Below are 13,713 nucleotides of genomic sequence, written 5' to 3' on the forward strand. Positions count from 1 at the left end.
CAGTCGGCAATTAAAACAAAGTTTCAAAAAGTTGTATGGACCCGTTTTCAAACAAAAATTAATTACAGGCACAGTGACATTCCCGTGGTCAAAATTTGAAAGTTTGGTCGAATCTCGAAGATACAAATTGCCTATAAATATAAAGCAATTTGATGCTGTTGGGTGAGGCGTTTTACAAAGGACATGATCCTTTTTTGGGCCCACGCCATCCACCCGCGGGTTACATATGCAGATGTCCCCTTAGTTAAATATTTAATGTCGAATTCCTTTAACCACTTGCAGTCGCTACTAAACTCGCTACTAAAGTCGATACTTTTTGGCTGTTTAGAAAATTAAAAAAAGGTAGCGATCTCTTTTTTGTGAATGTATTTGTGTCTAAGTGAACGATAAAAAACAAAAGAATGAAAACAGCGTAAAATATGATTAATTTCTTCTCTAAAAATGACTTATATTTCACAAATAAACAAAAATTGGCTCTGGTTCTTCATTTCTTTACAAAATTTTTGTTTGGTTTGACGTTTTGCATTTAGCAAAATTGTAGGTGTTGAAAACTGTGTTTTTTTTTTCATTAGAATTCATTTAAGGAAAAAGTAGCTACTTCAAGTCGACTGCAGATCGAATTTTCGGTTGTTTTGAATTCGACATTATTAGACCGAGAGCCAGCGACCTAAAGTTTGCAGGTAATTGCTTAGTATTCACCCCTATGAAATATGTTTAAGGACATCCCCAGGCATGTTACTGCAAAAGAAAAAATCTCGTGAGACGTGGCAAAAACAGTCTGCCAAGCACTTGAATGTGAAAAAAATTTTAAATTAAGAACTCGACCTTAAATCAAAAAAAAAATATTTAAAGAGAACGGCAACACTTACAAAACTAAACGACACCTTTTTTTAAAGGTAAAAAGGTATACTACTTTTTGGTTTTTATATAAATGTTTTTTGATGAATAGTTTTTGAAACAAAAAATTTCAAACTCAAAATTTTGAAAAAAAATTCAAAAAAAGTTCAAACAGTTTTTTTTTTTCATAAAATTTACCCAATCAAGTATTATTTTTTTTTTGTTTTAATTTCTCTTATATATTTTGAGTCAAACACCGAAAACTAGAAGTCAAAATCTCTTTTACTTTTCGAGAAAACTGAAAATTACCAAACCTTCTATTTTTTCACCAACGCCAAAATTACGGCTATTAATTATGTCTTTCAGAAAGGAAGTAAGATGTTCACGGGTTTTATTGCAGGAATCGTTCAATGGGTTATAAAAAAGATAAAACCGCGGAGTGCTATTAAATGAGAGGGTGGGAACTGGAGATAGGGGTGCAAAAGCCCCCTTTTTGGTTTTTTCAATATATCTCGTAAACAAAGCATAATTTTGAGATATTGTTCTTAACAAATTTTGTAGAGAATTAAATTTCCTATAATAATAATGTTTTTTAAAAATTTATAAAAAAATTTCCTTACCAAAACAGTCAAAACAAACAAAAAAAAAAATTTTTTTAAATCAATTTTTTTTAGTTTTTTTACTTTTTTGGTTGTGTATTAAGTCATATGAAATATGTTTAAGGACATCCCCAGGCATGTAACTGCAAAAAAAAAGTCTAGTCAGCCGTGGCAAAAACGGTCTGCCAAGCACTTGAATGTGAAAAAAATTTTAAATTAAGAACTCGACCTTAAATCAAAAAAAAAATATTTAAAGAGAACGGCAACACTTTCAAAACTAAACGATACCTTTTTTTAAAGGAAAAAGGTATACCACTTTCTGGTTTTTATATAAATGTTTTTTGATGAATAGTTTTTGAAACAAAAAATTTCAAACACAAAATTTTGAAAAAAAATTCAAAAACAGTTCAAACAGTTTTTATTCCAAAAAATCTACCCAATTAAGTACTAACTTTTTTTCCAATTCTTATTTCACTTATATATTTTGAGTCAAACACCGAAAACTAGAAGTCAAAATCTCTTTTACTTTTTGAAAAAAAAAACTAAAAATATCGAAAACTGTGTTTTTTTGTTCGGGATCAGTATTCTCAGGGATTTTTTCTGAATTGTTTTTTGACTTTTGGCTTTTTTTAGCACAGGCCATTCCATTTAAAGGGAAAGAAAGTCTTAAGTACACTTGTCATTCCACAATGTAAATATTTTGTACCCTAATCCAGTTAAAGTCTTCATATTTATTATTGGCATGTATCAATAGCGTTACAAAACTTACCTTAATCAATATCTAATCCCTCTAACGTTATGGAAATGCCAAAATTTTTAACAAGCTCCTGGATATTCATATAAAAATTGCAATATATCGAGAACAAGGTACATATTGAAAAATTCATCAAATACAATAAAATATTTTATTAAAAAGGACAAGTTTTATGCAATTAAAAGAAGGCAGAAACAAAAAACAAAACAAATGCAAGTAGCTATGTATGTTTATAAAAGTATTAAAAAAGATGATTTATTCTATATCTGATGCAAAGTCATCATTTATTGAATCATCCGTACCATATTCATCTGAAACAAGGAAAACGGTGAAAAATTAGATGATTTTGTAATTTTCAGTTTTCTCAAAAAGTAAAAGAGATTTTGACTTCTAGTTTTCGGTGTTTGACTCAAAATATATAAGTGAAATAAGAATTGGAAAAAAAGTTAGTACTTAATTGGGTAGATTTTTTGGAATAAAAACTGTTTGAACTGTTTTTGAATTTTTTTTCAAAATTTTGTGTTTGAAATTTTTTGTTTCAAAAACTATTCATCAAAAAACATTTATATAAAAACCAGAAAGTGGTATACCTTTTTCCTTTAAAAAAAGGTATCGTTTAGTTTTGAAAGTGTTGCCGTTCTCTTTAAATATTTTTTTTTTGATTTAAGGTCGAGTTCTTAATTTAAAATTTTTTTCACATTCAAGTGCTTGGCAGACCGTTTTTGCCACGGCTGACTAGACTTTTTTTTTGCAGTTACATGCCTGGGGATGTCCTTAAACATATTTCATATGACTTAATACACAACCAAAAAAGTAAAAAAACTAAAAAAAATTGATTTAAAAAAATTTTTTTTTTTGTTTGTTTTGACTGTTTTGGTAAGGAAATTTTTTTATAAATTTTTAAAAAACATTATTATTATAGGAAATTTAATTCTCTACAAAATTTGTTAAGAACAATATCTCAAAATTATGCTTTGTTTACGAGATATATTGAAAAAACCAAAAAGGGGGCTTTTGCACCCCTATCTCCAGTTCCCACCCTCTCATTTAATAGCACTCCGCGGTTTTATCTTTTTTATAACCCATTGAACGATTCCTGCAATAAAACCCGTGAACATCTTACTTCCTTTCTGAAAGACATAATTAATAGCCGTAATTTTGGCGTTGGTGAAAAAATAGAAGGTTTGGTAATTTTCAGTTTTCTCGAAAAGTAAAAGAGATTTTGACTTCTAGTTTTCGGTGTTTGACTCAAAATATATAAGAGAAATTAAAACAAAAAAAAAATAATACTTGATTGGGTAAATTTTATGAAAAAAAAAAACTGTTTGAACTTTTTTTGAATTTTTTTTCAAAATTTTGAGTTTGAAATTTTTTGTTTCAAAAACTATTCATCAAAAAACATTTATATAAAAACCAAAAAGTAGTATACCTTTTTACCTTTAAAAAAAGGTGTCGTTTAGTTTTGTAAGTGTTGCCGTTCTCTTTAAATATTTTTTTTTTGATTTAAGGTCGAGTTCTTAATTTAAAATTTTTTTCACATTCAAGTGCTTGGCAGACTGTTTTTGCCACGTCTCACGAGATTTTTTCTTTTGCAGTAACATGCCTGGGGATGTCCTTAAACATATTTCATAGGGGTGAATACTAAGCAATTACCTGCAAACTTTAGGTCGCTGGCTCTTAGACTATATTGTTAAGAAGTGGAAAAAACTGCGTTTATACCGAACTATTATTACTACACAGAATTATGTCGACGAGATTGATAAGTTTCACTTAAAATAACACCTGTTTGGATCAAGTTGCGAGTAATGTAAAGCATAGACATAAGAGTTAAGACAACAAAATTGCAGAGATGGTGTAAGGCTGAACAACGTAAGATTTGCATTTCATTTATGCTAATTTTACTTGATTTTCAATTAAGTACATTTAAAAAACATCGAAAGAAACCTTAACATTTTATAAAAAAACATGTCTTAAGTTTTAAGAGGTAGGTATACCTAGTGTCAATACTTTGTTTATTATTTATGTTTGTATAAGTAGATTACTTTTCTGTTTAGTATTTGTATCTTTTTTAACTTCTTTTTTCTTCCAATACATATAATATGCTTCATTTTATATGCATGCAAAGCTCAATTTAAAAAAAAAAGTATTAAAAAGCCAACATTTCTTTAGCGTGCAAAAGAATAATAGAGAAAATTAGTTACACTTTGCTCAAAATAAGTAGCATGACAACAGCGTCAAGTCATAACATTTAACAAGTAGTTGTAACTAGGGATTTTTGGTCTTGTGTATATTAGTCATTTTAAAATTAAAGAAAACCAAATTTAAATTGGTCATTAGTTGATCTAAATAATGTTTTGGTATTTTAGTTTTAACGTAAAAACAGTATTCACTATTATCTTTTTGTGAATTTAAATGGCCTTTATAAACTCCTTATAATATTTAATTGTAAACTGATTTCGATTTTTGTATGCATATTATATACATATGTAGGTACCTACATTTATTTCCTTTTCAAGATTCTTACAAATACTGAGCAAATGTGAACTTATTAAAATATTATGTATCTACATTATGTACCAGAGCTGTACAAATATAAATTCAAAAATGCACAAGAAATAAAAATATATTTATTCCAAAACGCATCAAAAAAATTTCAATGCAAACTGAACATTTTCTGCATTAAAACAAATATTATTGCAAATAAAAAATATTTTTCATTAAAAATTTAATTTTGATTGCAATTAAAAATAACATAACACAGTGTTACAAAAAGAATGTTTCAAAATATACGCGGGAGGAGACATATCAGGTTTTGTAGAGCTAGTCACACTGATTACGAATCGGCATTTAAAAAGTCCCTAACACCGCCTAAATGTGGAGTTAGGGGCAAAAAACGGTTTTTTGGACCTTCACCCATTGAACAAATTCTAGCTTCGTCAAGTTTTTATCCATTTTTGATTTTATTTTATAATCGTAAAATTTTTTTTCTAAGCCAATTTTGAAGTGATCTTCATTAAAATGCCTCGTTTCATTTGAAAATAAATATTATTTAAGAATATATTTTTAAAACAGCATCTTGTTTTGAAAACATATACTTTAAATTTGATGTCAAAGTTGGGCAAATGACGAAAAAAATGGAATTTTTTAACTTTGAAAGCTTATAAATTCTAGGTGGTTTAACCGAATCACGTTTTATACATTGTTGAAAAGGTATAATTATCTTCTATCAGAAACTATAAAAAATTTAAAATGGGTAAAAATTTGACGAAGCTAGAATTTGTTCAATGGGTGAAGGTCCGAAAAACCGGATTTTGCCTTTAAAGCTATGATTACAGGGTCAACGAAATCGGTCAACGCGTTGACTCTCTGACGTAAAAATGACGTCACAATCTGTCCCAATAGTGTCACGTCGTGTGACCGTCAACGAAAACTGCTGTCATTGCGTGGACTGGTACGATGACACTTGCGTTGACACAAATTTTTGGGTCAACGCGTTGACGATTTTCGATGACCGTGTAATCTCTCTGTCAATGCCATTGGGACAGGGTTTTAGGACTGCGTGTCATCGCAATGACCCTGTCCCAGCGTTGACGGGGCAGACAGTGTTGCCATGAAAATGTTTTGAAAAATCTGCTGAAACGACGAAAAAAAATCTGCAAGCAGACTTTTTTTTTAATTTGGGACACTCAATTTGAAAGTTTGCGAACAGGTGTCAGCAAAATTAATAAGGAGAATATTTTTCCTCGCTCAAATTGTTAAATTTTCTTAATAGTTGTATTGTTATCCATTTTCCTCTATAAAATTAAAATCCTACTGAATTTTTCTTACAATTTGCATTTAAGAAAATGGAATGTAAAAATCAAGAAGGAAAATTATACAACGTTATGAACAAACTCCAGATGATTTGAAAACTATAGTTAAATAATAGAAAAAATTGATAGTTTTGGCTAAATAAATGATGTCTTAATTCATCCTAGGCCTTACTTTAATTACCATTTTATTAGATTTTTTGGAAACGTTAAGTTTCAGTTGTTCTAAAAGTCTGGGAATAGGTTGAAAATCTGCAAAATGCAGATAAATCTGCACTATTGGCAACACTGGGGGCAGAATTTAATACCGTGTCATCGTTTCAGATTGACATTTTTGTTTGTATAGAAATGTGATGAAAGTTGGATTGGGAATATTTTTTGTAGGGCGATTTTTTGAATGATGTACCGTTTTGGAGGGAGGGGGTTCTCATTTCACTTTTTGTTTGTTTTTTTTTTACAAAAAAAAACTTTTCGGTATGGCCTTGGCATCCATGTTGGATGGTTTTTCAAAAAACCATTTGTATATTCTAGCTACATTAAGACCATAACCATTAACAATGGGTGCCGCGTTCCTATTCTATAAGCGTTTGAAGGTGGCCATATTGATTTTTTTTTCGATTTTTTTTAAATCAAAAGTCAAAACTTTTTTATACATTAAGACCATAACCATTAACATTGGGTGCCGCGTTCCTATGCTATAAGCGTTTGAAGGTGGCCATATTGATTTTTTTCGATTTTTTTTAAATCAAAAGTCGAAACTTTTTTATTTTTTTCTAATTTTTCGGCAAAACTTTAGTAATTTTACATTTATATTTGTTCAACAATCTTATCAGAATTCATTCAAGGCTTTTATCTTAAAAGGGCAATGCGTATATCTCGAAATATTTACATTTCAATGCAACCGTGTCAAACAAATTTTCGTTTAATTTTTCTATGAGAGCTTTTTTAAAATCTCATTTTCTCCGCTTTTTGTTTCACAAAACATTTTTGGAAAATTTTAATTTTTGCTTTGTGTCAAACAGTATGATCAACAAAATTTTGCGAGTCAACGCGTTGACACAGCTTATTTCCAGATTTTGGCGGTGTTAGGGACTTTTTAAATAACGTTTCGTAATCAGTGCGACTAGTTCTATAAAACGTGATAGGTCTCCGCTCGCGTATACTCGTGAGTGTTACACAGTGTAATTTGCATTAGAAAACATGTTATTGCAAATAAAATTAACTTACATTAAAAAATATTATTCTAAATAAAAACAAAATTTAATTTTCTCTTTTAATTTAACTTGGGATGGTTAAATTAATTCCAACGAATTTGGAGAAAAGAACTGCATACATACCTAGTTTAAAAAAAGTGAAAAGAGACTCCTCAAATAATATTGTTAAAAATTCGTCGAATTTCTTTCAATTTTGACTGTTTTGCCTTACATTGGCTTTAATCTTAAAGTTAAAATTGTAAACATTCAAAAATGTCAGAAATTCGACGATTATTATAAAAATAAAATATTTAATGCACACATTTTGCATTGATTTTTTTTAATGGAGAAATTTCACGGTGGTCTTGAAAACGCGGCAGGTTTTATAAATGCAGATTTTATGCAGATTTGTTCAAAATGATCTCAGGATTCCAAATTTGTAAATTTCAAAATCGTACCTGATCTCTTTTTTGAGTTACAGGCATTTTACATATATAGGTACACGTGGGAGGGCATTTGGGAAAAAAAATTAAACAAAAAACAAAAGCACATTATAAATTATAATGTCCTGTACCTTTTTGGAAAGCTAAAATATACTCCTTGAATTTGATGATTATTTGAAGTTGATTGAGTAAATAGTTTTTAAGAAATTGAATTTCAAAGTCAAAATTAAAAAAAAAAAATAATTTTTTGTATTTAAGTTAATTTTTTTTTTAAATTTGAATTACAATTACAAGGTACAAATTTTTTTTTTAAATTGAATGTTCTATTTAGTTCTTAGTCAAATCCTTAAAAATAGATGCAAAAAACTATTCTAGTTTTTCAAAAATGGGAAAAAAGATAGGCACTTTTAAATGTGTTTTATTTGTTCCTAATTAAAAATTTGTATAATGGTTATTTAATGAACAGATTTGTAAGTTCTAATCACACTTAGTGTAACTCAGAATCAACCCCAAGAACTAAGTGGTATTTTGGCTCATTCTTTAAGGTTTTTTTGTTCATTTTTGCTGTTTTTTTAATGTTTTTTTTGCCATTTTTAGAGTTTTGTATTTTTTTTTTTCATTTTTATATATTTTTAAGTTATTTTTATTACGTTCTGAGTATTTCAGGACTATTTTTGAAAGGTAAGAGTTATAATGTTACGTATAACCGAAAAATATCCCACATTACATAGATTTCAGGACAGCTAAGGTCCTCAGGGACCACAAAACCTTTTCTCGATTTTCATCGTGAGAGCCATTTTCATGAATCCATGTAATATGAAAGTACACTAGTACAGGAACTAAACCCCCTATTTTCCACACAAATGTCTGGATGACTTTGGCCGCCATTTTGTTTTGAACATTTTTGCGACTGTCGCTTGTAGTTCGGCTAGTTTTGGTGTTAGAGAAAAATGTTGTGAGACAAACTTGTAGTAAATTTTATTTCCCACAAAATATATTTTATAACTTTTTACTCTAAAACCCACCATTTAGGAATTATAATGAATTTCGTAAAATGATATGCTTACTTTTTTTTATATGCACCACAACTTTTTATTTTAAAATTTTATCAAAAAATTGTTGTTATAAAAATTGAAGAACTATTAATTAACTATGTTTTTCTCATATAAGGTTTTTTTGCCCGACGTACCGTTCCCTCACTAGAACGAAAAATCAATAAAAAAAAATTAGAAAAAACAGGGTGAGGGGAGAGCACGATAACTATGGCGCTGAGATTTGATAATTGTATTTTGTAGAAGGGTTCAATACAAGTATTTTTTACTTTGGGAGGGGGGGTCTATCTAACCCCGTTTAGGCGGGAGGGGAAATTTTCTAAAAAACAACCTAATATTAAAAAAAAATATTAAAAAACAACGGCAACACTAAGAGTTATGAAGGATATTTTTTTCAAAAACCACAATTAAAGGATTTATTTTCATTTTTAAATAGTGTTATTAAAATTAATAGTTTTTGAAATAATCGATCTCAAAATTAAAATTAGCGAAACAAATTAAAAAAAAAAAAAACACATTCAATACTATTTTTGTCATGACCATTAATTTCAATACAAAATTTACTATAAGGTACAATAAAACTACCTTGGCTGATTTTCTGTCAAACACTGAAAACCGTATATTTCATGACTTCTAGTTTTTGAGAAAATTAAAAAAAATACTTTTTTATCAGATGTTTACTTATTTTTTTTTTTTTTGCTATTTTGATAACTTTGGCCATCAACAAAAAAGTTGGCAATTTTCTGCTCCACTTAGGGTACGAAAAGTCGTCAGGTAGGCGCCAATGTCAACAGTTTTTTAACTAAAAAGTACCTTACCTGCCCTGCTTTGCGGGTTCTCAGCATCTCTGTGGTGAGCGTAAAATGTTTTTTTTTTTTAAAGGCATAAAGCTCTCAACTAACTCTATTTGTAATAAATACATAAGATCTTTTTTGTTTATGATATTGTTAGTACCAAAAAAAAATTAAAAAAAGCTAAAAAAAAAATTTGTAGAAAAGATACATATTTCCTTAAATCTCGAAAACTAAGATACTTTTAAACATTCGGTTTTTTGTTTTTGACTTAAAATCAATGAGAGAATTGATTTGTATAAAAAAAAATTTACCCTTTATTAAAAACAATTGAATAAAATAATCTGAAAGAAAAAAAAAATATTTTTTTTTAAATAATAATTTTTAAATTAAATTTCTCAAAAACTATTTACTCAATCAACTTCATATAAACATCAAATTCAAGGAGAATATTTTAGCTTTTCAAAAAGGATAGGACATTATAATGTGCTTTTGTTTTTATTTTAAATTTTTTTCCCAAATGCCCTCCCGCATGTATGTATGTAAAATGCCTGTAACTCAAAAAAGGGATCAGGTACGATTTTGAAATTTACAAATTTGCAATCCTGACATCATTTCGAACAAATCTGCATCATTACTTTTGGGGTCCATTTTTATAAAACCTGCCGCGTTAAATGCAAAAAAAAACTGTAATGCAAATTTTTTGGGAGACATACTCTAGCTCCAAAAACAAAATCTCATTCGGGTGAAATCCCCACAAACTTTTAGTTCAAAAAAAGATCTCTAGAGGGAAAGGGGTTCAATGGAAAAAATCCCCAAGGAAAAATCTCTTTATTTTAATATCTCCAAAATCTCCAACAATCTCCACATACCCAAGAATTTGTTTTTAAAGGACAGAATTAATACTAACTAAAAATAATTCGATTACCTCAATGACTTAGAAATCGTAGGTACGAGTATTAAAATCAATGAATAATGTAATGCATGTTTTGAAAACTTTTATTGTTATTAATATACATATTTTTGTACTTGACAAATTTAACATTCAGGTTCCGTCAAAAACAGGCGATACAAAACAAAAAATGGTAACCGTACCAGGTTACCATTTTCACTATTATTATTATATTAGATGGTTAAATTGAAATGCAAACACATTTTCTTTCCTTAAAATGATGTTGTTCTAGTTGTGTATCAAACAATCAAATCATTTAGGGATTTTCTCTTAGGGATATTTTGTTTGACCTTTTGGACATTGTGTTTTCTGAGAATTTTGACATTTGGGTTTTTCTATTTGTGATTATCGGTTTTGGCCCTTCATCACTAACCCAATTTTTTTTATTTGCAAAAAAAGTTGCAAGAGATAAGTCCACCACATAAAATATAAGAAAAAAAATTAAAAGATGTCTTTAATTTTTATCAAAAACAAATATTTTATCGAAATAAGGTTTAATTAAATTTTATTTTTTTACTAAGCTAAGATTATACGACCAACGAAATCGGTCAACGCGTTGACTCACTGAAGTAAGAATTACGTCGAAATCTTTTCTATGGGTGTGATATCGTATGATTGTCCACAAAAAATGCTGTCAAAGCTCTAATTTTTGTGAATTTAATTTCTACAGAACCATGTTGATTAATTTTTTTGTTTTAGTTTTTTTAAGGTCCGTTTTTTTATTACAATTTTAATTCAGTTTAGTCAACGTTCAAATCAAAACAGGGACATTAACGGCCATATTATTCATTCCGGATTTAGTTTGGATTAAAGTTCATTTTTAATCCAATCCACTAAATCTGAATTTCATAAATATAAGGATTTAATTTTTTGTTCATATCATGTGATTATTTTTCCTTCACAAAATACTTGACAAAACAACTGAACACTCTGAAAATGAATTTTACATCTGGATTTATAAAGTTAAACAGACCTCCAGAGAGCAGTTTAAATTTGTTTGGATTTATCGAGATTGGATTTAAAAAATTGAATTTAAGATTGGATTTAAGTAGTGAATATTATGGAATTGGATTTATTTTTGACATTTGACATTGACTAAAAAAACAAAAAGGCCATCAAGGCGTTGACACTTTCGCTGCGACACAATTTCGAGTTTTGAGGCGGCACGCGTACAGCGGTGCATTTGGTGCTTTTTGGCGCCAAAATTCATTTGCACAGCCATTTTTTGACGAAATATCCTGAAATTTGGTACACTGAAGGATATTTGTCATTTTTTTTATTATTAAAAATGGCTATTCCAAAATGGCGGCCAGAATAAGCTTTTGAATAGAAATGTCTTTTTCAAAATAGTGTATAAGCTAGAAATTTGGCTTAATTCAGGTCAAAAAGGTTTTAGATATAGAATTCATAGATTCATATTCCAGGAAAAAAAAATCAAACATTTTGAAAAAAAGTCCAAAAAGTGCCAATTTACTAAAACACACTTTTATACCTTTAATAACAAGACATTATGAAAAATTTCAGTGCTCAATAAAAATGAGATTTAATTTTGTCGGTAAACCAAAATATACTTTTCTGATAGATTTTAGTATTCTAAATTCAAATCCGAAGTCGAAAAAAAATAACGTTTCGTAGATAAAAATTCTTTTTGAACTTCTTATGTCTCAAAAACGTGTTCACCGATTTCGTTGATCGTGTAGTGTACTCCTATCCGTATCATGTCGTATAATCCTAACCATACCCGTATATTCTCTGAAAGCCAAGCTGCCAATAAATCTTTTGATTCTGTCTCTACCAACTCAATAATTGCCTTAAACTGTCAATAATATCTGATGCGACATGGTACGCCCAAGTCCCTAGCACCGAAATTCTTTTAAAGTTTAAGCAATAAAACTAAATAGGTATACCTCCCTATTTCTCAGTAGTATTTATATCTATATATCTCATAAGTATTTATTTACATAATTTTCTTTTTTGCAAAATTCCTTAACTATATGAATGTATGTACATAGTGTGTGTATAGTTGTAATTTGAAGCAGCTTAGGACACAATTTAGCAAACGAAACATTCTACAGTTCTAAATAGTTCGGCATGCAAGAAATCAAAATGAAAAATAGTTGTCGTAGTTAAAATAAAAATATCAAATCAAACTAAATCAAAATAAAATTAAAACTTAACGCTTTTTCAAATCTTTTTCATTTAATTTATTTTTGTTTTTCTATATTACATTTTTATGCATTAACTTCTAAATTTCTAACAAAAGAAATTATATTTTATTATTTTCTAGACTAACAATAAGTCTTACTTCTTTCTTTTTATTCTTGCGACCATATTGCGGCTGAAAAATCATTTAAAGGAGGAAGAAAGAAAGAGAAAAAGAGAACAAGCACCCATTATGTAGAAATTTTCATATACTATCAGAGCTTATAGTGTTTAATAATAATTATTTAAATGATTTGAGTTAATTTGCTGAAGTGAATTATGTGGAGGGTTTTTAGTTGTAATGAGATTTAATTCACAATGAGAATGTGTATTGTGTACGTTGATGAAATATAATTTTAATAAGTCATGAGTTAAAGAAGAACTTTAATAAGAACTTCTAAATGGACATAATTTATGTTATATTCAAGGAATTTGTATGTTCTATTTTCTCATAGTAAAGTGATATTAATATCTTCGGTAGATTCACATTCTTAAATAACTAATTTTAAATATGTACATTTTTTGTAAGACAAGAACAGTTTGTACAAAATTGAACAAATTAAAGTAAAACAAAATAAAAATGTATGTTTCTAATGCATACACATTATTTTGACACATTAGGAGTATTCATGCAATGGTGTAAACTCTTGGTAAACCTGGTAAAATGGTAAATCTAAATATAGTAAACAAACAGGTCTACCCCATATACAATTTCGACACATTTACCACTTTACCAGGTTTACCACCGTTTCATGAATACCTCTATTATGTTTTGTGAAGAAAATGGAAACCGTTAAAATGAATGTTGTTAGATAACCATACTATCGATCAATATCTTAAATGAGTTATACTTAAGCATTTAGTAGATATAATTCAAATAGATATCATACAAATATGTTGTTTGTTTAGTAATTATTGGACATAAAATGGTGGGAGCATCTTGTAATACCTAGGTGATTTCTGTCTTGGTAGATTATTTTATCATCAAAACCACTGCTACCCTTGTAAAAAACATATTAAGTTTATTTAAAAAATGTTTACAAAATTATAAATAACAATGGGGCGGATATAGTTTAAGTTG

General features: G+C 28.5%; 1 protein-coding gene across 50 annotated transcripts in view; it reads right to left on the reverse strand.

Moving 5' to 3' along the window:
* LOC129918435 (sodium channel protein para) overlaps window positions 1–13,713 on the reverse strand; it is a 559,170-nt gene that overhangs the window by 404,614 nt on the left and 140,843 nt on the right. For 36 of the 50 annotated variants that reach the window (XM_055998965.1, XM_055998996.1, XM_055998992.1 and 33 more), the window contains one exon: window positions 12,736–12,768. The exons of the other annotated variants lie outside the window; for them this stretch is intronic. In XM_055998965.1, the coding sequence (XP_055854940.1) occupies window positions 12,736–12,768 (33 nt within the window). The remainder of the gene's footprint in view (window positions 1–12,735; window positions 12,769–13,713) is intronic. 50 annotated transcript variants of the gene reach the window in all.

The sequence above is a fragment of the Episyrphus balteatus genome, chromosome 4, assembly GCF_945859705.1.
Source record: "Episyrphus balteatus chromosome 4, idEpiBalt1.1, whole genome shotgun sequence".
NCBI classification, from domain to species: Eukaryota; Metazoa; Arthropoda; class Insecta; order Diptera; family Syrphidae; genus Episyrphus; species Episyrphus balteatus.